Source organism: Zalophus californianus, chromosome 12 (assembly GCF_009762305.2).
Source record: "Zalophus californianus isolate mZalCal1 chromosome 12, mZalCal1.pri.v2, whole genome shotgun sequence".
Taxonomy (NCBI): Eukaryota; Metazoa; Chordata; class Mammalia; order Carnivora; family Otariidae; genus Zalophus; species Zalophus californianus.
In genome coordinates this window covers 69,677,977-69,703,844 of record NC_045606.1, presented here as the reverse complement: position 1 = coordinate 69,703,844, position 25,868 = coordinate 69,677,977, and the positions used below count along the sequence as shown (strand labels likewise).

General features: G+C 38.9%; 1 protein-coding gene across 5 annotated transcripts in view; it reads right to left on the bottom strand.

Moving 5' to 3' along the window:
• The window catches only part of ZNF277 (zinc finger protein 277), a 104,890-nt gene that overhangs the window by 1,962 nt on the left and 77,060 nt on the right, over nt 1-25,868 (bottom strand). For 3 of the 5 annotated variants that reach the window (XM_027574423.2, XM_027574426.2, XM_027574427.2), the window contains 7 exons: nt 18,211-18,302; nt 14,905-15,027; nt 12,532-12,664; nt 5,625-5,692; nt 3,909-4,005; nt 1,661-1,703; nt 86-260 (listed from right to left, as the gene is read on the bottom strand). In XM_027574423.2, coding sequence (XP_027430224.1) covers nt 86-260; nt 1,661-1,703; nt 3,909-4,005; nt 5,625-5,692; nt 12,532-12,664; nt 14,905-15,027; nt 18,211-18,302 — 731 coding nt within the window. The remainder of the gene's footprint in view (nt 1-85; nt 261-1,660; nt 1,704-3,908; nt 4,006-5,624; nt 5,693-12,531; nt 12,665-14,904; nt 15,028-18,210; nt 18,303-25,868) is intronic. The other 2 variants (XM_027574424.2, XM_027574425.2) reach the window with 2 other exon arrangements.

The following is a 25,868-nucleotide window of genomic DNA, read 5'->3' as shown; positions in this document are numbered from 1 at the left end:
TCTTTTATTTAGGTTTGGAGAAATGAATAAAAACAAGTAAGGGATATGGAGCTAAGAAGTATATGTTTGGTTGAGTAGTACTCACTCTGGTTGATCCCATGTCTTTCTTTCAGGAAGCAGTGATGTATGTTTAGCTTCTTCCATATGAGTCCTTAACTCTGCTTTGGATTTGAATTTCACATGGCAGCCATAACATCTACATTGGTGAATTTGCCTCCGAATGAAATTGACCAGTTTCACTTGTTGGTAGAAATTTAATCCTGAAAATGACAGTTTATACAATCATTAGACAACTGGTCAGACCCATTTTTGTACTGTTATAATTTTTTAAAAGAGCCATGTCTCCTTTTTTTCTTAATTTTTTTTTTAAAGATTTTATTTATTTATTTGGCAGAGAGAGACAGTGAGAGCAGGAACACAAGCAGGGGGAGTGGGAGAGGGAGAAGCAGGCTTCCCGCTGAGCAGGGAGCCCGATGTGGGACTCAATCCCAGGACCCTGGGATCATGACCTGAGCTGAAGGCAGACGCTTAACGACTGAGCCACCCAGGCGCCCCATGTCTCCTTTTTTAAAAAAAGATTTTATTTATTTTCTTTGAAAGAGGGAGAGAGAGTGAGTACGAGCAGGGGGAGGGGCACACGGACAAGCAGAGTCTGCACTGAGCATGAAGCCCGAGGTGGGGCTCGATGCCAGGACCCTGAGATCATGACCTGAGCCGAAGTCAAATGCTTAACTGATGTCAACCGAAGTCAAATGCTGAACCACCCAAGTGCCCAAGCCACTTCTCTTTATTAACCAGCCTGAAGAGGCAGTACAATTATAAAGAATAATAGATACCAAACAATAACAGCCAATACTTATATAGGGCTTATGTGCTAGGCACTGTTCTAATCAGTTTCCATGCATTAATATGTTCAATTCTTGCAAAACTCTACCACATAGGTAGTATTATCATATCCACATTATCTATTAGGAAACTGTCCAAGGTTGCATAGCTAGTGGTAGAGCCAATATTTGACATATATACATGTCTGTAAGAATAGCAAAGTAAAGCAACACATTCCAGAGTCTAGGAAAGTAGTAAGCTGAGGTGTGGGAAGTGAGCTTTCTGTCTTTGATCCATTAGCAAGTCAGTAATTTACATCTTCATGCCCCTAATCTTTCCATCATACTGATACTGAGAATGATGCAATTGGGTCCATCTGTGATAAATAATCTAGCTACACCGCCAAGCAGTACAGTAGGTATTTTATATACATTATCTACTCCCTTCACATTCTGTTGACCCGAGGCCTTATGTCACACAGCCATTAAGTGCTGGAGCTGGAATATGAACTCTAGTCTGACTTCAAAATCCATGGTCTTTCCATTAGCTCCCTCCACTTTATTTATAATAGATACTAACCATTAACTTGTATTTTATTTGAAGCATTCATATATGTAGGAAAGAAGAAAGACCATATGAAATAAAAAACCATATTTGAATATTACAGTTCAAAATGGTTGTGAATCATTGCTTCAGGCAATCCCGTGAGACCATCTGTGGAGAGACACATTTTGGCTGTGCATTCTCTCATCACGACTACTGAACACAGGCATCACTTACAGGATGGTGTATAAAAACGCAGCATCATGGAAAACAACTTCTGAATCAAACTCACCAAGTTCTGACTTTATTTTAAGGAGATCAAACTCGTGAGCATCCTAAAAAAAGGAATGAATATCTGTGAGCATATAAATTGTTTAATCTTTTAGGCTGAAGTTATAAACAGACGGCTTATTCATAGGAGTTTGAACACTGTTGAAACTCAGTCTCAGTTCATCATGTTCTGCTTTTGAAGTATTCGAAATATAACTGCTTCCCCCCACCACATCCAACTACTTTTTAAAGCACAGTCCAAACAAGTCATGCCAATCAGTTAAAACATTTTAATTATTCACAGTTTGTATCTACAGTTTTCACAATTTACTATGTATGCATTCTGCAGTCTGACAAAAGTGTCCTCAGTCTCTAGTAAGATGTGGCCCTACTTACTATATTGTGTGCCTGGACTAGAATTATGGATATAGGTCCTTTGCTACACAAGCAGATAGGTAATTTTACAAATCTGCTTTTCATTTTATGCTGTTAAATACGCTGTTTAATGCAAATTTCTCTTCACTGACATCTTCCCATAAATTACATTTCTTTTGATTTTTACAATGCAGAATAGTTTCACTCGTGCAATCGTCCATCTGGGTAAATGTTTGAACTTAAAAAAGCTTACAGAGAATGAAGACCACCTAACTCCCTATGAAGGCATTCAGTGTAACATCAGAGGCACGATAATTAGGAATTCCATGTACTTTATGACTGAAAGTGACTGAGCAGAGGCTGAGGACACAGGTCAAGGATGTTGCAAAGGAAATTCCTACACAGGGTAGGGGTATTAAGACTCCTTTCAATTCAAAGATATTAAGATATTATGAATTAAAGTTAAACACTGGAAACTATACACATATACTATTAGCAACCTGTTCCAGAGAAAACGACTCTCTGCTTTCATAGGGGTAAATGCTCATGGCCTTCTAGTTTCCTTTTTTTTAAAAATTATTTATTTTTTATTTAATTTTTTTTTTAAGATTTTATTTATTTATTTGACAGTGAGAGACACAGCGAGAAAGGGAACACAAGCAGGCGGAGTAGGAGAGAGGCAGGCTTCCCGCCAAGCAGGGAGCTCAATGTGGGGCTCGATACCAGGACCCTGGGATCATGACCTGAGCCGAAGGCAGACGTGTAACGACTGAGCCACCCAGGCGCCCCTAGTTTCTTCTTTTTAACGGAACTAAGAACAGTGTTTCTGAATGTGAGTGGGGAGAAGGTGGGTGAAACAGGTTAGTCTGCGTCACTGTTGGCAGAGATGGCTGGGGGAGGGTAGGGAGAGCACATTGGAATCATCCCATAATATTTTTTTTTATTATAATCACCCCTCTACCCCAAGCTGTGATACTGTCATGACTCATTAGATGTTCTCCTCCTCACCCCCACTGTCCAGCCGATGATCAGAGATGTTGGGAGTGTGTCATCTCTCTGATATACCGGGGTGAAAAAAAGGTTTAGAACTACTAGCTTCAAGCTTCATTATAACATAAAAATGGCATCCAGAAGGGAATACATGAACTGGAAATACCCTCAAATTTCTTCCCTCCAAATCCAAACGGTAGGAGCTGCACAAGCACACCCCATACCCTCTCTGCCTCTACAACCCCCATGTCCCCCTGCCCCATTTCCCTCAAGGGCTTGGTGAAGGGAACTTTCCCCTTTCCGCTTTCCTTATTCACTAGCACAGGAAGCAGTGAAAAAAGACTCAGAACCTGTCCATGTCTTGAGTACTGTTAATCATGGTTACAGGCCCCACATTCTAAACTAGAATTATCTCATAAATATCTCAGAGGTAGGATGGCATCAGTGGTCTCTGAAATCCCACCCTAACAGTTTGCACAGATCCTTTGCCTTGTACTAAATTGCCCTGAGTTCTGGTTCTCCTTGATGGATCTGCCTGTCTCTTCTTTTTTTGCCTAATGCACGTTCTTTTCAATAAAAGATTTATTTATTTATTTATTTGAGAGAGAGAAAGAGAGGGTGCGAGTGAGCACAGGAGGTGGGGCAGAGGGAGAGAATCTTTCAAGCAGACTCCATGCTGAGTGTGGAGCCCAACGTGGGGCTCGATCTCACAACCCTGAGTTCATGACATGAGCTGAAACCAAGAGTTGGATGCTTAACCAACTGAGCCACCCAAGTGCCCTGCTTACAGCACTTTTAGGAATAGGATAATGACAAATTAAATTTATAAGCTTATAAGATTGCAATCATGATCAGCTTCCCCCTGTCAGAACAAAACAAAATTCAGAAGAATTAAAATATCTCACCTCCATGTGGACACATAATTTCTCAATTGTTTCTGCTTGTTTTTCACAAAACAGACAGACAGCAGAGTCAGGGCGTTCTTCCCAATCAGACCAGTCACTGTGTTAAAAAGCAAACAGCAAATAAAGAGATTCTCCTCATTAAGAGGGTGTACTACGCAGTCACTTGGTATTACTTCCTCCTCCCTGGGAAACCCTGCCAATCTCTTTCAACTCTGACATCTTTGTAAAGATTGTCACATCATATTATGACTTTTTGATACAGCTTTTGAAATTCAAAGCAGCACCATGAAATTAATATAAATAGCGAACAGGTGTTGCTCTATTTTCTTCTATTTGCTTCTCTTCTGAGCAGCTATTTTACTACAGAATCAGTATAATGTCTTTCTGACACAACTAGGTTTCCTTTGCAAAGGAGGCATATCAGTAGATGCTTTCTCATTAGCCACAACCACTAAGTACACATGCTGTGAGGTGCGATGTTGGGAGTGTGTCTCTGCATGACAAATTGGTGTGTTTTAAAAAGGCAAACCATGTATCTTTCATTGAGAAACACTGATCATTTAAATGGGGCAAGTGTTAAATCTGGCAGTAAACAGAGAAGTCAATAACCATACAGGACCCAGGTTACACTGCCTACCCCCCACCCCCTGCATTTATTTTTAAGACACTGCCAACTTCTTGTCATTCCTAAGCCCAGAAAACTGAAATCCCAGGAAAGAAAAGGGCCAAGCAGCTTTGAAGGAAAAGAGGATGAATAACAGGGAATCATTTTAGGTTGAAAAGAACACTTCCCAAGCTTGTAATTCTAAGGAGAGAAGCTGTGAATGTTTTAACTAGGTCAGTGGGATGAACATGGAACAAGGTTAACTTTAATTCCATTACATTCTCTACTCCAATGATAAGCAGCATGGAGAGTTCAAAGGTGGTGTAACTTCAAGGTCTGGGCACCAATCAAGTGAGCAAAACACCAATGGAATGTATTTTTCTCTGCATTATATTTTGCTTGTGTGTTCAATTAACAGTTTTTAAAAAACTTTAAAAATTTCATTTTTATTAATTTATTTACATATTTATTTTTAAGGATCTTATTTATTTGAGAGAGAGAGTGACAGAGAGCACAAGTGGGGGCGGAGGTGGGGGGAAGGGCCAAGGGAGAGGGAGAAGCAGACTCCCTGCTGAGCAGGGAGACACAGGGCTCCATCCTAGGACCCCAGGATCATGAGCCGAAGGCAGGTGCTTAACCGACTAAGCCACTCAGGCGCCCCTAAAGTTTTTTTTATTATTACTTATTTACTTTTAAAGATTTTATTTATTTATTTGAGAGAGAGAGAGAGGAGGAGGAGCAGAGGGAGAAGGACAAGCCGGCTCCACACTGAGCATAGCACCTGATGTGGGGCTCAGTCTCACGACCCTGAGATCAAGACCTGAGCCAAGACCAAGAGTCAGATGCTCAACCGACTGACCCACCCAGGCAGCCCTCAATTAACAATTTTAATGGCAAAACACTATTTGGCTGGAATAACAGTTGCTTTAGTGATTTTATGTCAAAGTTACTTTGAATTCAAGTTTTTGCACTTACATGGACGGATGCATGACTCAAGGAGAAAATTTTCTTCATTTCTATTCTCTTCAGAATAATAATTTTAAACCAAACTAAAGAAATGTTTTCCTACTCTTAAAACACAGAAATTAATTAGCAGCTATAACAAGTCTTACTCTTCCTGATGGTCTAGCAACTCCCGATCATCTTCCAATTGAACTTCCTCCCACGATTTTCCAAGTTCCTTTTGTGGGAAGAACAGAGAGATTAGGGAAATGGAGGGAGCAGGGGGAAGAGGGGAAAGGAGAGAGAAAATACACACACACACACACAACCCATAAAAAACCCACTCAAAACCACATACTCACTGGTTTTAAATCAATTCAAGTAGGATATATTAAAAGAGTTATTTCAGTGACAAGGAAGGATGTATCCTAAAATACTCTTAATATGTTTTTCTTCTTGGAGAAGCAGTGATATTCTTTTAATCAAATTCCTTTCTCTTAAATGTAAACCAGTTTATCAACCCTGGACGCACAGTAGAATCTCTTGGGGACCTTTTTAGAAACCCGATACTATCTCTTGCTGGGGCCTGTGGAACACGCAGCTAGCTGGACTGTTTCTTCCCAAGGCCCCTACAGTCTATTTTTCAAACAGCAACCATAGTGATCTTTCTAAAGGACACTTCCCTGTCTGTATAAACCCTCCCAAGGCTTCTTCCTGCACTTAGAACAAAATCCAGAGGCCTTATCATGGCTTGGAAGATCTGCTCCGGCTCCTTCTCCATCCCTTATGTCCCATCACTTTTTCCCTGGCTCAGTTTGCTCCAGACAGATCAGTGTCTCCGCTGTCCCTTGAAAGCAGAAAGCTCACATCCACTGGCTACTTCCAGACTTGCTGCAACGTCTGCCTGAGCACTGCTCTCTCACATAACTGTGTGGCTCAGGCGTGGGGGGCATCTGCTTAAATGTTACCACCTCTTCTTCTGACTCCTCTGTCTAAAGCAACACCCCTGCTCCCAGTTACTTTTTATTCCCCTATGATGTTTTATTATTTTTTTTAAACATCAATCACTGCCTGAAATCACTTCTGTGTATCTATTTGTTTTCTCATTCGCTATTCATTTTTTCCACCGGAATGTCCATTTCCAGAGCCGGGCATACAGTAAGTACTAGAGAGTATTTTTAAATTGAATTGTAACTGAAAAAGTCTAAAGATTCAAGGCCAATTTGGATCCTACTTCAAAAGGTTTTCGTAAGGTGATTAAATAAATTAGTTCATGTGTAGGCACACCCCACAGATATTGCAGGTTTGGTTCCAGACTACCACTGTAAGGCAAGCCAAATGAATGTTTTGGTTTCCCAGTGCATATAAACGTTATTTTTACATTACACTGCACTCTATTATGTGTGCAAGCATTACGTCTAAAAAAACAATGTATATACCTTAATTAAGTATTGCGAGAATTACCAAAATGTGACTCAGAGACATGATGTGAGCAAATGCAGTTGAAAAAATGGCGCAGATAGACTTGCTCAACACAGCATTGCCACAATCCTTCAATTTGTAAAAATGTGCGAGGCACAATAAGCAAAGTGCAATAAAACAAGGTATCCCTGTATATAAAGTACACGGTAGCAGGCAATAGTTAAGTGCTCACATATCTACTTCAATCCCTTTTATCTCTTACAGTTCATGGAGAAGTTGTACCTACTTAGGGCTATGTCTGGCAAATTTAGTCATAGTCTCAGCAAAACTTTATGGAGTAATGAGCAGGAATGATTTCTTTTGGCCTAACCATTTATCTTTTCTATTCTTGAGTCATTTGTTCCTCTTTCTTATCTTTTCTTCTTCCTCCATCCAATTTTCCCACTGTGCCATGCAAAAGCAGACAGTGCACTAAAGAAGGATGTAGGAACAATAATGGACACCTTTCCAAGCAGCTAAACTATGGTTACAGTCAAGCCCAACCTGACCTGCTATAAATATAGACATTCTTGTTTGATATTCCTCTTTTGGAAAAAAATAACTAAAATTTATTCTCAATTTTGAACTTTTTTTCTTTTCTCAAAAAAGGTATTCATTTAAGCAAAAACAAAGAACTACAAGGTCCATTATGATTTAGGGAAAAAAGAAAATCTATCATTCATCAACTTAATGAGAGGTTTTGAAGCTGTCATTATCTATCAGCTAAATGATGCATAAACTCAGACACACAGAGATTTACCATAATGTCATTAGAGATAGTTAATTTGAACTCTATAATGTACTTCCAAGAGTTATCATGAAACGTCTGAACCTCATTATGGGCATGAGGAATGGCTTCAACACTGCCAACAGGATCCTTGTTAGTTGGAATTTTTGGTGATGAATTACTACATCTTTCATGGATTACTCGATCTCTCTGGACCTGTACTTTAAGGTCATCGCTGCACGACATTATTCAAAGAAGGGCCATCTGTGTTATTACCATTTTCAATGATATGGACAAATGTTGCTTATCAATAAATGTTTTGGCCAAAGAGACACAGAATAGCTTTCAGTGTCAAACTTCCACACCCAAAGCATTATTTTGCAACTTTCAGTACACTATTTTGCAAGTATTCAGTATAACATGTAGGGGTTTTCCTAGGCAACAGCACTAACCATTTACCACTTGAGAGGAAAATGGAACTTGGTGTTCGTTAGTGTATTAAGAAACAAGTGGTTTGCATGTGACACTGGCCCAGACTTTCCTAGAATGCTCTGCCTTGTATAGTCAAATATATATGATTTATTATAGGAACAAGAACCCCCCCCCAAGAAAAAAAAGACAGAACTCTCTAATTAAGATGCTGTGCCTGGTAATGAATCATGTTAGAAAAGCAAAGATTTCAAGAAAAACAAAGTTTGGAAGGCATGTCAGTAAAGATGTTCAGCACACCCCCTCAACCCCCTACATCAGATGGTTTTTAATCAATGAGAGGGTGGACAAGAAAAACAAAAAATAAAGCCCCTTCACCTAGCGTCCCCACTGCTCCAACACAGACACTTCTATAGGTACTTACACAAAAAACCCATTATAAACAGAGAAAGAGAAATGTTTTATTTTTTTTCCATGTTTTAATTTAAATTCTAGCTGAGAAGTGTTTTAAATGGGGGTGCCTGGGTGGCTCAGTTGTTAAGCGTCTGCCTTCGGCTCAGGTCATGATCCCAGGGTCCCTGGGATTGAGCCCTGCATCGGGCTCCCTGCTCGGCGGGGACCCTGCTTCTTTCTCTCCCTCTGCTCCTCCCCTTGCCACACCCTCCCCTACCTGTACTCTCTCAAATTGATAAAATCTTAAAAAAAAAAAGTATTCTAAATGTAAATAATTTCATTAGAAAGAACTATACTAAAACTATGAAAAACAGGTTAAGAGCCGGCTTTTGTTACAAATGGCTTTGTATGTCTTTAAGAATAAAAAAAAATAAAAAATGATAAAACCACTGCAAAAATAATTTCCTTTAGGAAAACTCAGGGCTGGAAACATGAATGCCTTAGACTAGGTAGCTGAAGGCTCAGTGATGATGGCAGGGGCATCTGAATGTGCAACTGCCTGGGATTGTCCCCTTGACCATTCTAGTCCGCTATTCACTGAACATTTTTGTTGTGAGAAAACAGAGAACGTGCAGTAGGTAATCTAGACTAGGCATAGTGACTTTTAATGTATTTGCAAGTCTGTTATTATTCAAAAACTGATATGAATTATTAAGTATGGAAATTACCTCATCTAAGGAAGAAAAAGGAACCTGTCAATTTGCTGAGCTCAGAAGAGAGTCAAGAACACCCTGTGTCTTAGCCCTCCCACCCTTGATGATGATTAGAGTGCATCTTGCCAGGGATACCCTGGGCGCCGCCATCACTTGCTGCCTGGAGCTTCTGCTCTGACGGAGTTGAGGAACCCCATGGGCACATAGCTGCTACAGGAGAGGGCCACGCATTAACTTGTACACCCCACCCCCAAGCGCTGAAATTATGTGCTTACATGTCTGTCTCTCATACGACCTCTAAACTCTGAGTAGTGACTTATATCAGCCACCTTGTCTGTAATATTTTTCTTTCTGCTCCACCAGTGTATGGTACTGGAAGGCACTCCAATGTGTGTAGAATGTATGCAGCCAATGGAAGTGCTTCTTGCGGGGAAGAGGATGTGAGACATGGACGTGCAGACCCTGACGACTAATACAACAGTTCTCTCTTTGGCCCCACATTCATCACTCATGTCAGCCTTGTTCCTCAGAGGAATACACAGTGAGTGTCTGTCAGCATTTTTTTTTTCTCCTTTTTAAAACTAAAGCAATGTCATTATTCATTGCTTAAGTAAACTTTTAGAAGAATTTATTCTTCATGTTAAATATTTCTGTGAAATATTAAGTATTTTCATTCATGGTGTCTGAAAGGAAACTAAAATGATGCTGAGCAATCTCTGACCCTCATTTTTCTCTAACCATACAGTATTAGTATTTGGAACAGTCTTTTATATACCCCTTCTATATATTATACCTTTTATCCCTACAACAATACTCAGGATGGTATTAAGGTTGATACTTCCGGTAAGCACTTCTCTACGTTAGGACAGTTCTCCATCTTTAGAGACTTTATTAGCTAATTCAATTCTTTTCTAAGGTAATTTTGTATAATTTCCAAAATGCTAAGGCTAATCATAACACATTTTAGGTTTTGTTTTTAAAAATCATTCTTCTTGTGGGCTATTTACCTCAGTGGGAAAGCATACAGGGTTAAGAAGGCTAAGGTTGTAGGTCAGAGCCCTTAACGAGCTTATTAAAAAGTCAGCTTTACTTTGACCTTGACTCACTTTCTAGTTTAGTACAAAAGAGAACAGGCAAGAAGGTGGTGAATAGATCATTACGAATTCATCATCATTACTTGACCAAAAACCCAACCAAAAAAGTAAGAGGTAGGTACCTTATTTCAACTGAGGAAAAAGTGAAGGAAACTGATACAGAGAGAGGTTAAGTATCCTGTTCTAACTATGTGACTCTGGGAAAAGATCTGTGCCTACTCTCCAAACCTATAAAATGGGGATAATAAAATCTGTGACATATGGATATGGTTAAGAGTAAATGACTTAATAATATCCAAGAGAGTGCTTGGCATATAGCAAGTAGTCAAATGCTGCTAGTTAAAAGAAAAAATTACTTCTATCAATAATCTCCTAAAATGATTTAATTTTCATTTTATATACTATTAAAGTCTTTATGTTTTCTTGAAACACTGCTCCTAAGCTATGATTCATGCCACATCATATCTGGGCACTCAGTGGGCAGTATAATCTAGCATGCCCATCTAGAGACAGCTGGTCCTTGTAGATAATTTCAGTTTTGAAAGACATACTACTTGATGCCCAGACAATAAAGCATCATACTTTTCTAAAAGCGCCAGCAGAATCTGAGTGAACAGTCCCTTTGAAGTCTCCTCTAAAAGGTAAATACCTCCAGCTATATATATAATGTTCTGCTAGTCCCAAGCTCTTGAATATTATTTTAAAAGATCCCCAGAAGGAAGTGCTATTAAATTGCTTCCACAGCTTTCTGCAGTAGCTGATATTTCTTAGAGCTAACACTGAAGTCCACTCCCCATTGGATTGGGCTGAGCCCTGAAGCAGCATTTGTTCTAGGAATTAATGACAGTGATTTCAAGAGAAGAATGAGGACTCAAAGGGTGCCTTTGCCTTTAGCTAGTTGTAAAACATTTGTAGCAGATCATGGCAACTTCTCAGAGTCAATCTTCAAACACATGTCAAACTTGCTTCTCAAGGGGAATTTTATTTTAACTCTACAAGGATTAGTTAGGACAGGCAAAAATTCCACCCCACCAAGAGATTTCCAACATTATTTCAGGATATGTTTATTTCTGTCCAATTGATAAAATGGTTGATGATAATCAATTATGCCCTCTGTGGCCATGAGTTTGGATTCTAATTCATTCCCATTGAGAGGAAAAAATAATTTCCATTTGCTTAAGAAAAGTGTCCGAAACAACTCCCTTTCTCCTAATTCAAGTGGAGAGTTACATAACCCTTTTCTTTACACGAGTGGATTATTTCCTTTGTTATATACACCCCTAAATTCAGCAGAGTAGGGCAGGGCCAGTAGAACTCCCAGTCATTGTGTCAGTCAAAATCCCCTCTTCCATTTCTAAATGCCCCCCTAGTGACACTTGCCTCCAACTGAATACCTTCTCTTAACCAAAAAGCTCAGGAAATGGTATTGAGGTTTCTAGGCAAGGAAAACTTTCAATGTATTTAAAATCCTTGACATGATAACACCATTATTATATTTTATTAGTCATACAAACCAAAGTCCTCTTGCGTAGCGAAATGATTGGTTTCTCTAAAATTTCCATCAAAGATAAGCTGGCCAAGGAGGATGGTAAATTTTTTTTGTGGGAAAAGGATTTTTTTAATGGGGAGAGAGGGAAGAGAGAGAGATTTTTTTTTTTTTTTTGAGGGGGGTGTTTAGGAAGACAGAGGGAGAGAGAGAATCTTAATGAGGCTCCATGCCCAGTGCATGAGCCCGACTTAGGGGCTCAATCTCACAACCCTGAGATCATGACCCAAGCGGAAATCAAGAGTTGAACGCCCAACCCACTGAGCCACGCAGGCGCCCTATGAAGAGATTGTTTTTAAAAAGTTATCTAGCATACGACACTTAGTACATCTAGATGTCAAAAGATGGTTTTTGAATAGAATATATAAGTCTCTGGACTCAAGGTAATAGATAATATAACAAATGAGCAAGAGTATGTAGATACTCAAATGCTTTATGTTTATTATTACTTTTTTTTTTTTTTTTGGTCCAGATCACTGCGAATTCTAGAGACATGACATTTTTACTGTGTAAACATCTGGCAAATCATAGACAAACCAAATCAAGTTATGCTTGGTAAGCTAACCATTATGAAGCTAATCACTGCTTGGAAGTGTCCCTCGATTACATTTTGACCTTTATACTAATTGCTTGTTTAAATATTAGACAGCCCTTAGAAAGATTTTTGTTTGTGGAAATGCAATCAAATTTTAAATTATGAAGAGAAAGCCTTACCAAATAATTGATGACATAAAATCGGTCATATTCTCTGTTCTTAGGATTAATCCTCCGATGCTGTTTTTTCCTCATATGGTCTTTCAGTGTATTTTTGTCCCTGAAGGTCTTCTCACAATACAAGCACTGCAAGCTAAAAAAAATACACAAACACTGACAGATTACACAAGTCTCCTGGATAGCTGCTGCAAAAGTCCTTTATTTTTAAGTCTTACAGTTATTCATTTTAGTTTACAGAATCTTTAAGTAGGATACGACATCCTTGTCAGAACCTCTCTCACTTCATTCATTCAGCTTTGTGGGATGCATGCTTGGTTTATTTTGTAGTTGGCTACATTGGCCAACTGGGCTATGTAGTCAAACTGTGACAAAGATAGCTAATACCCAAAAATTATTGTGGTGTTTTCTAATCAAATTATCTCTTCTAAAAATGAAAACGTAGTTATGTTCTTCAAATAATTACAATGATAACTAGCAATGGCTGCCTCCATTGAGTACAACAAATTAGTCCATGGTTTGGCATATTCTGTGAGCTGATTTGCAGGGTTTAATGCCTAGTTCCAGTACATACTAGCTGTGAGACTTGGTCAAGTTACTTGCCTTCTCTACTGACATTCATTTTCTAATGAAAATGAACAGATTGCTAACAAAATGTCTTCCTTAACCTAAGTCTGACAGTGGATACTGCCTGTAACTTCTCCTTACCAGTCATTAGAGTTCCACTTTTTGGAGTCACCCAGATTATATCTAAGCTCCCTTTTACATGAAAACTCTCAAATGAGTGAAATCAGTTGTTTCAATTTCGAATTCTTTTGTCATCACTCCTAAACACCCTTTGAACCATTTCTTGTGTCACAGAAATAATTATATTCTTTTATAGCAAATAATTATGGCATTAAAAAATTGTGCTAATCTTGGGGCGCCTGGGTGGCTCAGTTGCTAAGCATCTGCCTTTGGCTCAGGTCATGGTCCCAGGATCCTGGGATCGAGCTCTGCATTGGGCTCCCTGCTCCGCGGGAAGCCTGCTTCTCCCTCTCCCACTCCCCCTGCTTTTGTTACCTCTCTTGCTATCTCTCTCTCTGTCAAATAAATAAATAAAAAATCTTAAAAAAAATTATGCTAATCTTGCTAGAAAGCACATCTGTTATGATTTTATAAATGAAGGATCATTTAGTAAGAGTGAAAGGACATTAATGCAGTGTTGATACCAGAATTTGAACTCAGAACTTTTAATATTTCTTTCTTAATGTTATTGTTCTGAATATTGTGGGCTGAGATTTCATTTGAAAAAAAAAAAAAAAGTACAGGGGCACCTGGGTGGCTTAGTTGGTTGGGTGTCTGACTCTTGATTTTGGCTCAGGTCATGATCTTGGGGTTGTGGGATCGAGCCCTATGTTGGGCTCCGCACTTACTGCGGAGTCTGCTTGATATTCTCTCTCCCCCTCTCCCTCTGTTCCTTCCCCCACTCAAGCTCTCTTTCTCTCTCTAAAAATAAATAAATAAAATCTTTAAAAACAAAGAAAAAAAACAAAAAAACCTAGGTTTTGAGAGGAAAAAATACTGGGCCCTCTCCTAGAGAAAAATGTGGATAGATTTTTTGAAAGCCATTTTAGTGACCTAGAGAATTTCCTTCCTTATTTTACAAGCTAAGCTCTAGATACCCACTAGATACAGTCACCAGAATATGATCTTAGGAAAAGTGGAGTGTCATGATATATAAATGTGAATAAATACTAAAAGGTAAAAGAAGGCACAGAGTATGTTATGTCTCACATAAAGCTGAATAACATACAACATTTTGACAATATATTTACTAAATATGTGCAAAATTATACTGAAAAATGAATTACCATTACAAAATTAAGAAATGGGGAGATATGAATGAGGAAGGGCACATATGAAAATTCCAGGGAATTAATAATGTTCTATTTCTTTATTAAAAAAAAAGATTTATTTATTTTAAAGAGATAGAGAGAGAATCTCAAGTAGACTTGACCCTGAGATCATGACCTCAGCCGAAATCCAGAGCTGGATGCTTAACTGACTAAGCCACCTACGCGTCCCTGTTCTATTTCTTAGGCCAGATGTAGAGTATACTCTTCAAACCCTATATAGCATATGTTACATGGCATGTACACTGTTTGGTATATATGATATTCTTTTAAAAAAACAGTAAAAGGCAATATGATCTAGACAAAAAGAAGACTGTCATGCAAAATGTGAACTCCTCCAACATGAGAAATTAGAAAATTCCATTTTATTAATTACTTCTATTAGATTAATCTTAAAACATTCACAACAGACAATAAAAAAAATTCCCAAGAGTCCAAAATTAAAATAGCTTCAGGTTGTGTTTCATGAAAAAATACTTACTTGTCCAGTTTCTTCTGTAATGTGCATAGAAATTCATTGCAGTTTACAATGTTGTCTGGCAATCCAATGTTGAAAGCATGTTCTCTGGCCATGTGGTTCAAAAGAACAGATCTAGGAAGAAATCTGAATAATTTATATTATATCCAAATCATCTAGTAACAAATCAGGTCAGGAATAGCACATTTATAATGATTACACTAATCAGAAGTACATGCAAAGGTTAAACACTAAAACACACATTTGGGCTCTGAAAGAGTGGTATGTTATATAGTATTTAAGTACACATATAATCACAATAGTTCTTTAAAGTGAGTTAAGTTTGTTCCATTATCTGCCAGTGGACAGGAATATACTCTATAGATGAATTGGGTTTCTGTCCTTTAAACTATTAAACTGTGCTTTGCTTACTTTTCCAATTCACTGTGGGGAGGAGGAAGAGACAACTGCCAAAGGGAAATACGTCCTTCTATATATGTCCTGGGATCACAGACATTTTAGTCAGCTCATGATCAGACACCGACCTGGAACCCACAATTAACAAATCTAAGTATACGTAAGGGTTACCATAAACTGAATACACCATGACCAGTCTGTTGATTAGTTCATGCTGAAAAGGAAAATTTTCATTTATCTAAGTTTTACATAGCAAAAATGCCTATGTGTAAAATATATTATTCTACTGGGTCTTTATCACAACTTTATTTTTTTTTTAAGTTTATTTATCTATTTAAGTAATCTCTACACCTAACATGGGGCTTGAACTCAGGACCCTGAGATCAAGAGTTGCATGATCCTCGGACTGAGCCAGCCAGGCACCCTCTTTATCACAACTTTAGTTCATAAAATGAAGGTGACAGTTTTGGGGAACTCATTAGTACACAAACCACTGATAGACTATACACAGTGACACGTTATACAATTTATCTAGCTTATTTAGGACACTAAGCTGGCCTCCAAATCACTGTTTTTTAGGGTTATTTTTTTCCTTTAGAAAATAAAATAAAGCAACCATCCCTATGAAAATGTTGATTTTTTTTAACTATGTAGGAATCCCATTCATTAATCTCATAGTTAAAACGCTCTTTTGGCTAACCACTTAACTATTACTGATAACTTTGAATAAAACTAGTGTTTCATAGAGTATTTCACAGTGTCCCTTTTGGCACAGATTTTTCTCTATGCCAACTGCCCTACAGAAGAATCAAATCTTCATTAGCGGTGTTTTGAATATCAGTGCTGCAACCAAACCATTTTCTAAATTCAAATTAGTACTGTATCTGTAGCTACCCTCTCCTCAATGTTTTTCAGGTAATAATGTCAGTTACTGTGCCAGGCTCTTTTGTTTTTTAATACTGTAGACCGCCTTCTTTGAAATGGGTAGAAAATGATATTCTGACTGTCCACTTTTTTTTTTTTTTTAAAGATTTTATTTATTTGACAGAGAGAGACACAGCAGGAGAGGAAACACAAGCAGGGGGAGTGGGAGAGGGAGAAGCAGGCTTCCCGCGGGGAGCCGGATTCGGGGCTCGATCCCAGGACCCTGGGACCATGACCTGAGGCGAAGGCAGACGCCCAATGACTGAGCCACCCAGGCGCCCCTCTGACTGTCCACTCTCATGTTGCCACTGAACTATTCCCAGTTACTAGAGGTTACAACTTCATGACTTGTATTTAAGTCATGTTCATTTGTAAATATCAAATGCTGTATAATGAGAAATCTGTCTGGTCTTTGTCCTTGATTCCTGGCACAGAGCTTCTAAAATCCTTGGAATTTCTCCATGATAGGATTATCTTTGTTATGCTGACAAGGCGACTAGCCCTTAGCTAGTTTCAGAATGGGGGTTAGTCAAAGAAAAGACTAACCACAGGATTAGGAAGGTAGAGATTTTGAGCCAGCCTGACCCCCAGAAAGGGGAGGGATCTGGAGATTAAGTTCAATGATTGAATCAATCATGCTAATGTGATGAAGTCTTATTAAAAATTCTGGAAATCAAAGCTGAGTGAAGATTCCAGGTTGGTGAATACCTTGATGTGCTGGGTGGGTGATATGTCCTGATTCTTTGGGGGAAAGGGCACAGAAGCTCTGAGTTCAGGAACCTCCTAAAACTTGCCCTATGCATCTCTTCACTTGGCTGTTGCTGATCTCTTCACTTGGCTGTTCCTTTGTAACAAAACTGCAGTCCTAAGCATACCACTTTCCGGAGTTTTGTGAGTCATTCTGTAAATTACTGAAGGATACAAATTACTGGTGAGAATCCTAGAATTTTTAGTCAGGTGGTCAACTGAACTTGTGGCTGATATCTAAAATGGAAGCAGTCTTGTTGGGGATGATGCCCTTTAACCTGCAGAGCCTGATGCTAACTCTGGGCGACTAGTTTTAGAACCGAATTACAGTATGCCACTTGGTTTTGGACCCAGTTGGGAGTGGTAAAGAATTATCAATACCCCAGTTTTTTTTTTTATCTTTGTTAACTTTATTTTTAAAAGATTTTTATTTTTTATATATAAAAATAAATAAAAGATTTTTATTTTTATTTGTCAGAGAGAGAGAGAGAGAGAGGTAGGCAGAGGCAGAAGCAGGCTCCCAGCTGAGCAGGGAGCCTGATGTGGGACTTGATCCCAGGACCCTGAGATCATGACCTGAACCGAAGGCAGATGCTTAGCCGACTGAGCCACCCAGGCATCCCTAATCTTTATTAGTTTTAATATTCAAATGTGAAACATCAAAAACTGCTAAAGGTTTAGAGTTAACAATATAGAAAGGTGTGTCTGTAGTAGTGTGTTGTACATGGTCTTGCCTGTCAGCCAAGTGAAAAAGTCCTATGACATTAAACACAAATTTATTTTTGGCATTTAAGAAAAAAGAGGCAAACCAAGAAACCAACTCTGAACTACATAGAACACATTGATGGTTGCTGGAGAGGAGGTGGGGGGATGGGTTAAATAGGTGACTGGGATTAAAGAGGGCACTTGTAGTGATGAGCCCCAGGTATTGGGGTTAGTGTTGTATGTAAGTGATGAATCACTAAGTTCTACACCTGAAACTAATATTACACTGTAAGTTAACAACTGGAAGTTAAATAAAAACTTGGAAAAAAATAAAAGAAAAAAAGAAAAAATTATTCCCCTCTTCTGCTTAGAGCAACTACAGTCCATCTTTGATGTTAGGCATATTAAAAAAATTATTGCTGATATATGAAAGGGTCCTGAGCTAATCCACAGAACTTAATTTATATAACCATTACGAATGTTTTGATGTTTTCAGATGAAAAACAATAATATTCAAAGACATGCATAAAGGCAAACCTGTTCCCGAAAAATTCCTCATTGCAAAACATACAAATACCATGAAAATTGTTATCATTTCTTTCTTGCTGCTGTTGTTCCAGAATTTCTTTCTGTAAAGTAGAAACAGATATGAGATTATTTTTTTTAAAGATTTTATTTATTTATTTGACAGAGACAAAGAGGGAGAGAGAAAGTGCACAAGCAGGGAGAATGGAAGGCAGAGGGAGAGAGAGAAGCAGGCTCTCTGCTGAGCAGGGAGCCTGACAGGGGGCTCAAACCCAGGACCCTGGGATCGTGACCTGAGCTGAAGACAGACGCTTAACCGACTGAGCCACCCAAGCACCCCTGATATTATCTTTAATAAATCCACAGTTAGCTAATGAAATATGTTATAGTATGAATGGAGGAATCTGGGAAGAAGCACAAAGGGAATATATGAATACTGACACTATTTCAAATTTCTCCATTTCTGTCCTTGTATCAAAACTGCAAGTCTATACTGTTTTTTAAAAAAATATTTTATTTATTTGAAAGAGAGAGACACAGCAAGAGGGGGAACACAAGTAGGGGGAGTAGGAGAGGGAGAAGCAGACTTCCCGAGGAGCAGGGAGCCCGATGCGGGGCTCGATCCCAGGACCCTGGGATCATGACCTGAGCCAAAGGCAGATGCTTAACGACACAACCATCCAGGTGCCCCAAGTCTATACTGCAAATGCTGATAGAACACTCCATTTGGATAGCTATGCAGGAAACTCAAATGGGTCTCATCATCCTTCCCTACTCCTGTTTTAATTACTCAACTCCCATTCTCTCCCTCTTTTCCAAACAAAAATGTGGTGGGCTTTATGATTTGCTCCTTTTGGTACTTCTCAGTTTAGTCTGCAATCAAGTTCTGACAAATTTTTCACTTGAACTATCTTTTATATTACTTTTCTCCACCATTCCCAATGCCATCACCCTGAGTCCAGTTTTTAATCAGTCATGGGATTACTATAAATAAGTCTCCTAGAGGGTCTCCAGGATCTCAGTCCTTTTTTCATCATATCCATCCTTCTTTTTGCTCTGAGGCAAACTTTCTTAAACATTGTTTTCCTCCTACCCTATCATCTTGTTATTCTTCAACTCAAATAATTTTTTAAAAAGATTTTATTTATTCATGAGAGACAGAGAGAGAGAGGGAGGCAGAGGTAGAAGGAGCCTCCCCGTGGAGCAGGGAGCCCGACAAGGAACTCGATCCCAGGACCCCGGGATCATGACCTGAGCTGAAGGCAGAAGCTTAACTCACTGAGCCACCCAGGCGCCCCCAACTCAAGTAATTTTAAATACGCTTTGGTAACACTTGCTCCAATCAAATGTGGTTCTACACACCCTGGTGATTCTACACACCATCATTCCTTGAGGTCATTTTATTTCTCTTTGCTTTCTGCCTGTTAACAAATCTTAATCTGTAACTTAAGACCATTTCTATCAAAATTTCCATTTCTAGACTACTGTATAAGAGTTATGAGCTCTGGCTCTGAAACACTGAGTAGACTTGGATTTGAACTCTGGCCCTCAGTGGTACTCAATATTTTATTTAACTTTTTCAATCATCAGTTTTCTCATTTTTAAGACGAAAATGGAAATATTATCTCACAGAATTGTTTATAGGATTACATCAGATAATTTATGTAAAGAGTTCAAATTGTGCATGGGTCATTAAATATTGGATATTGTTATCCTGCCAATGTCAATTTCCACTGTTTATTACCATCATCTCTTTGTTAACTGTTTGCCTGCCTTGTCTTCTGAAGGGATATGAAAACTCTTTGGAGTTAAAATTAAGTCTTTATGCTGTTCTTAGAATGGCATACTACTCTCCAGCTTCTCTTACAACATGGAGCTCAAAATAGGAACTTTAAAAAGTTTATTGCTGGGGCGCCTGGGTGGCTCAGTCGGTTAAGCGGCTGCCTTCAGCTCAGGTCATGATCCCAGGGTCCTGGGATCGAGCCCCGCATCGGGCTTTCTGTTCAGTGGGGAGCCTGCTTCTCCCTCTCCCTCTGCCTGCTGCTTCCCCTGCTTGTGCTCTTTCTCTCTCGGTCAAATAAATAAAATCTTTAAAAAAAAATTAAAATAAGAAGTTTATTGATGATTCTGTGAATACTTATAGAATAGCATAAAAAAATGAGCTAAAATCTAGAAGCTTAATAAATTCCTTGTGGCATTTCTGGAAATGTATCACCAAACATCTAGAAATACTAATCCACTTGAAGAAAAAAAATTAAGAAGTTACCGTGATAAAAATCAATTCAAGGAACTGGTTTCAGCCACGATGGAATAATGGCTATCACACTTACCCTCCCCCTGTAAACTACTATAAAATACCTTGCTTCATCTATTTTATCTGTTTTCAGACATTGGATAATAGTGCAGGGTTGTGATCCATGAAAGAATAAAATAATACACTGCCAGTTTTCTGCTGGGTGGTATTTTCCAAATTACAACATAGGGAAGTGAAAACCAAATGAGGTGTAGCTATCTCACTGGTTGGAGGAAAGAAAAAAAAAAAAAGACTGGAGTTCAGGATACTAAAGCGAGTGCACTTTGTAGGACAAGGTACTAGAGAGAAGAGAGCTGAAGAGAGGGAGCTCAAGAAACCTGTACTGGGATTCTTTTGATCTTTGTCCAAATACTGAGCTGTACATGTACAAAGAAGGATGCATGAGTTCTGATGGAGGAATTTCCAGGGGCTGTGAAGCTTAATGGAGATCCCAGAGTATTATAGCACTGGAATATGTTGGAGTTCTGACATGCAGAAAGAAAAGACCTTGCTCAACACTTCAGGCATACAGCAAATATAAAAGAAACTCTTTAAATTTACATGCTGGTAGCAAGTGGATAGATAAAAGAGAAATAAAGGAGCTAAGGTAGATGTACCAGACCATTTTAATTACTGCTTTTTGAGTTTAAGTGAACCTTATATCAAAACTGAAATGGATAGGAGAAGTCAAATAAAAGAAGTATTGTTAAAGGAAACTGAACTTTTATAAACATGCCTGGTTTGACTAAAAAAAAAAAAAGAAAAGAAAAGAAAACACATTTCAGAGCTCTATATCAATAACTTTGTTAGCAGCAAAAACAAAAACCCAGCAAATAAACCCTATCACTAGTGGTGCAGTAAGGCCAAGGCCGAGCCCATACTTTCTCTGCCTTTTCCTGTTTTCAGTCCACAAGACTCAGTGCTCATTAAAAGTCACCATTCTGGCTCATATTTCTCAAGCTTGTGATGATATAACCTAATTTGCTAAAGAAAAATCTTACTCAACTTAGTATCTCCTTGCTTTTGGCTCAGCACAAACACAAAAGATTTGTGAGTCTAAACCAGAGGGATACTAAGCCATTTAAGGTTTTCTTTGGCCAAATTAAAGTTTTATCAACTGACCTTGAATTGTACAACCCGAATGTAAACATTAGAAGTGATAGAAATTGATTTTTCTTAGGAGAGCCTAATTTACACTCTGGTATATTTAGGTGGCATGGGATGGACAGGACAATAAGAAAAATCACTTTAATGGCAAGGACCTGAAACCAGGCTGCTCTGTTCTGGAGCCTCTCCCATATGGTGATGGCAGGTACCAAGGACTCTCAGCTAGTTTACCTGCACAACCGACAACCACGATAAGAGAGACAAAGACTCTGGAGTGCCCTTGTCATCCCTGATCTTGCAGGCCCCATACAACTCCTTTAATTTTTACCCAAGTTCATTCCACTAAGATCTGCCTTTTGTCCATGGCAAAATGTCTTTTTAAACTCCTTTCCAGACCTTCCTTGAGGGGGAGCTACTTTTAAACCATTTGTTGCTCCACCTCTGCTCTCTATTTCATTTGCATAAGACTTCTCTCATTTTCATAAACGAGTCCAGGAAGAATTTCATAATTGGGAAAAATGAACACAAGGACTAGCTTTATTTGGATTCTCTGCTCTTCCTGGACTTGATAATATTAAAATAAGAGAAGTCTTATGTAAATGAAATAAGCAGAAAGCAGAGGTCAATCAAGAAAAAATAGTTTTCCTTTTCTTTCTTTCCTTTTTCTTTTGTAAAGCTTGGTATCTGATTAGTTCTAGCACATATTTTACCTCACTTTCAAACAAAAAAGTATAATATTAACAGATAATCCACAGAAAGCATCACAAAGATGTGTAAATCAAAGCCCACCAGCTTTGTGGTTTTATTTTTCTAAAAAAAAAAAAATTCATGCTGGGTAGACATACTAGATTTTATTCATGGATTTATAGAATAGTAGGATGAAGAGAAAGTCACAGATGTTATATGTTTGAACTTCTCAAACTTATCTGATGAAGTCAGATAAAATTTTCATTACAAAATAGGCTTGGATAAAAACCACAGTTGTAAGAATACAAGATCAGCTTCTGTATTAGGCAACGAGTCATAATAACAAGCTGTATTTTTGTCTAATTGGTTTAAAATGTCAAGAATGGCAGCAAAGGGGTCAGTGCAGAGTCTTTCATCTTTATTCATAAGCCGAAGGCAGAGGAAACATTAATGAAACAGCAGATAGAGCAGATGGCATTCAACAGTCATAAGGGATTGACATATATAGGTAGAAAATGAAAATTTGAGTTAGGCTGAAAGTTATAAAAATCAGCAATTTAGGAAAAAGCAATTTAGAAAAATCTCAATTTAGTTAAGTATTTGTATACAGGAAAGCAGAAACTGATGCTTATCCAATGGAGATAGCTTGTGTAACGTCATGAAGGAAAACTAAGGCTAATGTTATTAATTATAGATACCAAAAACGTTCTCTAGATACTGACATTTCAGATTCACAACAGACTTTCTGGCTGAATGGCTGTATGAGTGACTGTGAGAGCAAACAGCACACCCCAAAGGTTCTCTCCCGATCTAGCCCACAGGCAGCACAGTAGAACCCAGGTAGGCATTCTCAGGTTAGAAGCCCGGCTGAGCTCCTTCAACAGAGAACACAAAAAATGTCCCTACTAAAGTCAGAGCGGTGGCCCAGAGCCTCCAAAGGAAGGCAGCAGGATCTCCTAGGCCTCCTGCTTTCTACTTTCAGAACCATGGATTATTGCTGAGGTCTTTGGGATTATTTCATTTACACCTCCTTGGCCTCAGGCTGCTATAAAATAATGTGGCATAAAAATGAGAGTAAAAGAAAGAAAAAACTTAGGTAGGATGGGCACATAAATTGAAGATAAAAAATAAAAATAACACACACACACAACTCAAACCTAAAGGTGGACCCCAAATTTGGCTATCAGCTTTCTTAGAAAAGGGAAACCGATCAGACAGGGATCTGTGCTGGTTTTGTCCCTTATTCCTCAGAAGTAACCTCTTTACCCCTGGTTATTTCTTGAGCAGCTGGAGTATTTTTCCTCCTCAGGGTGAGCCCTCTGACAGCACCTGACAGCTAATGCTAATGAGGTAACTCAGGATGGAGGCAGCCATGCCAGAAAGTCCAACTGCGTGCTTAGCGGCTCAGGGCTTTGAGCCACATGCTATCAGCCTTACCTCAGAAAGAGGGGGAGAACTGGCGGTTGAGTTCAGCTCTGTGGTCAATGACTCAGTCAGGCTTAATGAGGTTTTGGTAAAAACCCTGGACACCAAAACTCAGGTAAGCTTTCCTAGTTGGCTGTACTCTGTACTGCCACACACTGATGTGCTGGGAGGGCAACAGGCCCCTGGAAACGATGGCAACTGTGCTTAGGACTTTGCCAGATTTCCCCCTATGTATCTCTCTTGTTGGTTCTCATTTGTATCTATTTCTATAACAAAACTGTAATCCTAAGTACAGTGCTTTCCTGAGTTCTGAGAGTTGTGGGGTAATAGGAACCCCTGAATTTGTAGCCAGCTGGTCAGAAGTGAAGGTGGCCTGGAGATCCCCCACTTGTGGTTGGTGTTAACATAAAGACAGTCTTGTGGGGGACTGTGCTTTGTGAAGTCTGGCTTAGCTCTGGGGAGCTAGAAGTTATTGACAACAAGTATACAATATAATGGACAATATATTTAGAATAAATAGACCAAACAACATGGATGTTTCTCATAATGGTCCTCAAAATAAGCACATTCAAACTCGGTGACGTGCAGAGGGGTTGGGTGAGGGTTGCTGGGTTACAATATAGACGCCTGCTTCCTCCTGATTGGAGGTTGAAAGTTTAAGACTATCTAGGAAAACTACTGAACTCAATGTTCCCCGAATGTAGTTTTTATAAATATTGGTCAATAACAATCTAGATTTTGTCTTTTCAGTAAAGCACCTAGAATGTTGCTTTTCTAGCTCTCACTTGGATGTAGAGTCACAGGCCTTAAAAGGTAATGAGGAGACATGTGGGTTGATACTCTCATGGAAATTGCATAGTGCTAAACATGGATTGGATCGTGCATGGCAAGTCATTTAATTCTTTGTCAAAACGACTCAAGAGAATAGCCACAAACTACAGAAAAAAAAATCCCTAAAAAAATCATTCTTAATCTGCATTTCAACCTCCCAACACCAACTACTGGTCTCTAAAGTTGTATTTTGTTAATCATGGCACAATTTTCAGCATGGATTACATTTTAAGTAAGGTGTCACCAGCTGCCTAGCCCTGACTGGATGGGTGGGTGGGGGATTGTCAGAAAATTAACCAAATAACACCTGGCAAAGAGTGACATAATTTGCTAGCATCTCCTGCAAAGACAAAATTCTGGCCAAATATATATCAAGGTAACTAAATACAGCAATTTATTGATATACGTATCACTAACAATTTGGTTAAAAGATCAAGATTAAGTACCAAACAAGAATAGGTTTTAGAATTTATTTATGACAACTAGTTAGTTGATTCAATTGTCTCTTCAAGCCAATTAAATTGGCTTTTAATAGACAAATACGAATCTTTTTGAACTCTGTGAAAGGAAAAGCATCTACTTTAACCAAAAGTGGCACTTAATCACTAAGATATTAATTAAAATAAAGGAGAAGGAGGAGGAGGAGTTCTGCTCTATTACCCTGCTTAGGATTAAGAAAGCCACAGAAGGGTGCCTGGTTGGCTCAGTAGGCAGAGCGTGCGACTCTTGATCTTAGGGTTGTGAGTTTGAGTCCTAAGTTGGGTGTGGAGATTACTTAAAAAAAAGATCTTAAAAGGGGTGCCTGGGTGACTCAGTTGTTAAGCGTCTGCCTTTGGCTCGAGTCATGATCCCAGGGTCCTGGGATTGAGCCCCGCATCAGGCTTCCCGCTTGGCGGGAAGCGTGCTTCTCCCTCTCCCACTGCCCCGCTTGTGTTCCTTCTCTCGCTGCGTCTCTCTCTGTCAAATAAACAAATAAAACCTTTGAAAAAAAAAATCTTACAAAAAAAAAGTCAGAGACTATCCTTACAGTGAGAAAAAGCTGGAAAAATCAAAAAAGAAAAGAAAAAGAAAATCATTCCTTACTTTGAATCCAAAAATCTATATACTTGCAACCATGGGACTGTACATTTTATTTATTTTTAATTCATTATTTTTGACTTCTTTTTTAGATTTATTTATTATCTTAGAAAGAGAGAGAGTGTGCACGCATGAGTGCAGGGGAAGGGGGGTACAGGGCAGAGGCAGATGGAGAAGGAGAGAATCTCAAGTAGACTCCCTGCTGAGCACCAAGCCCGAGGCCGGCCCCATCCTGCAACGCTGTGATAAG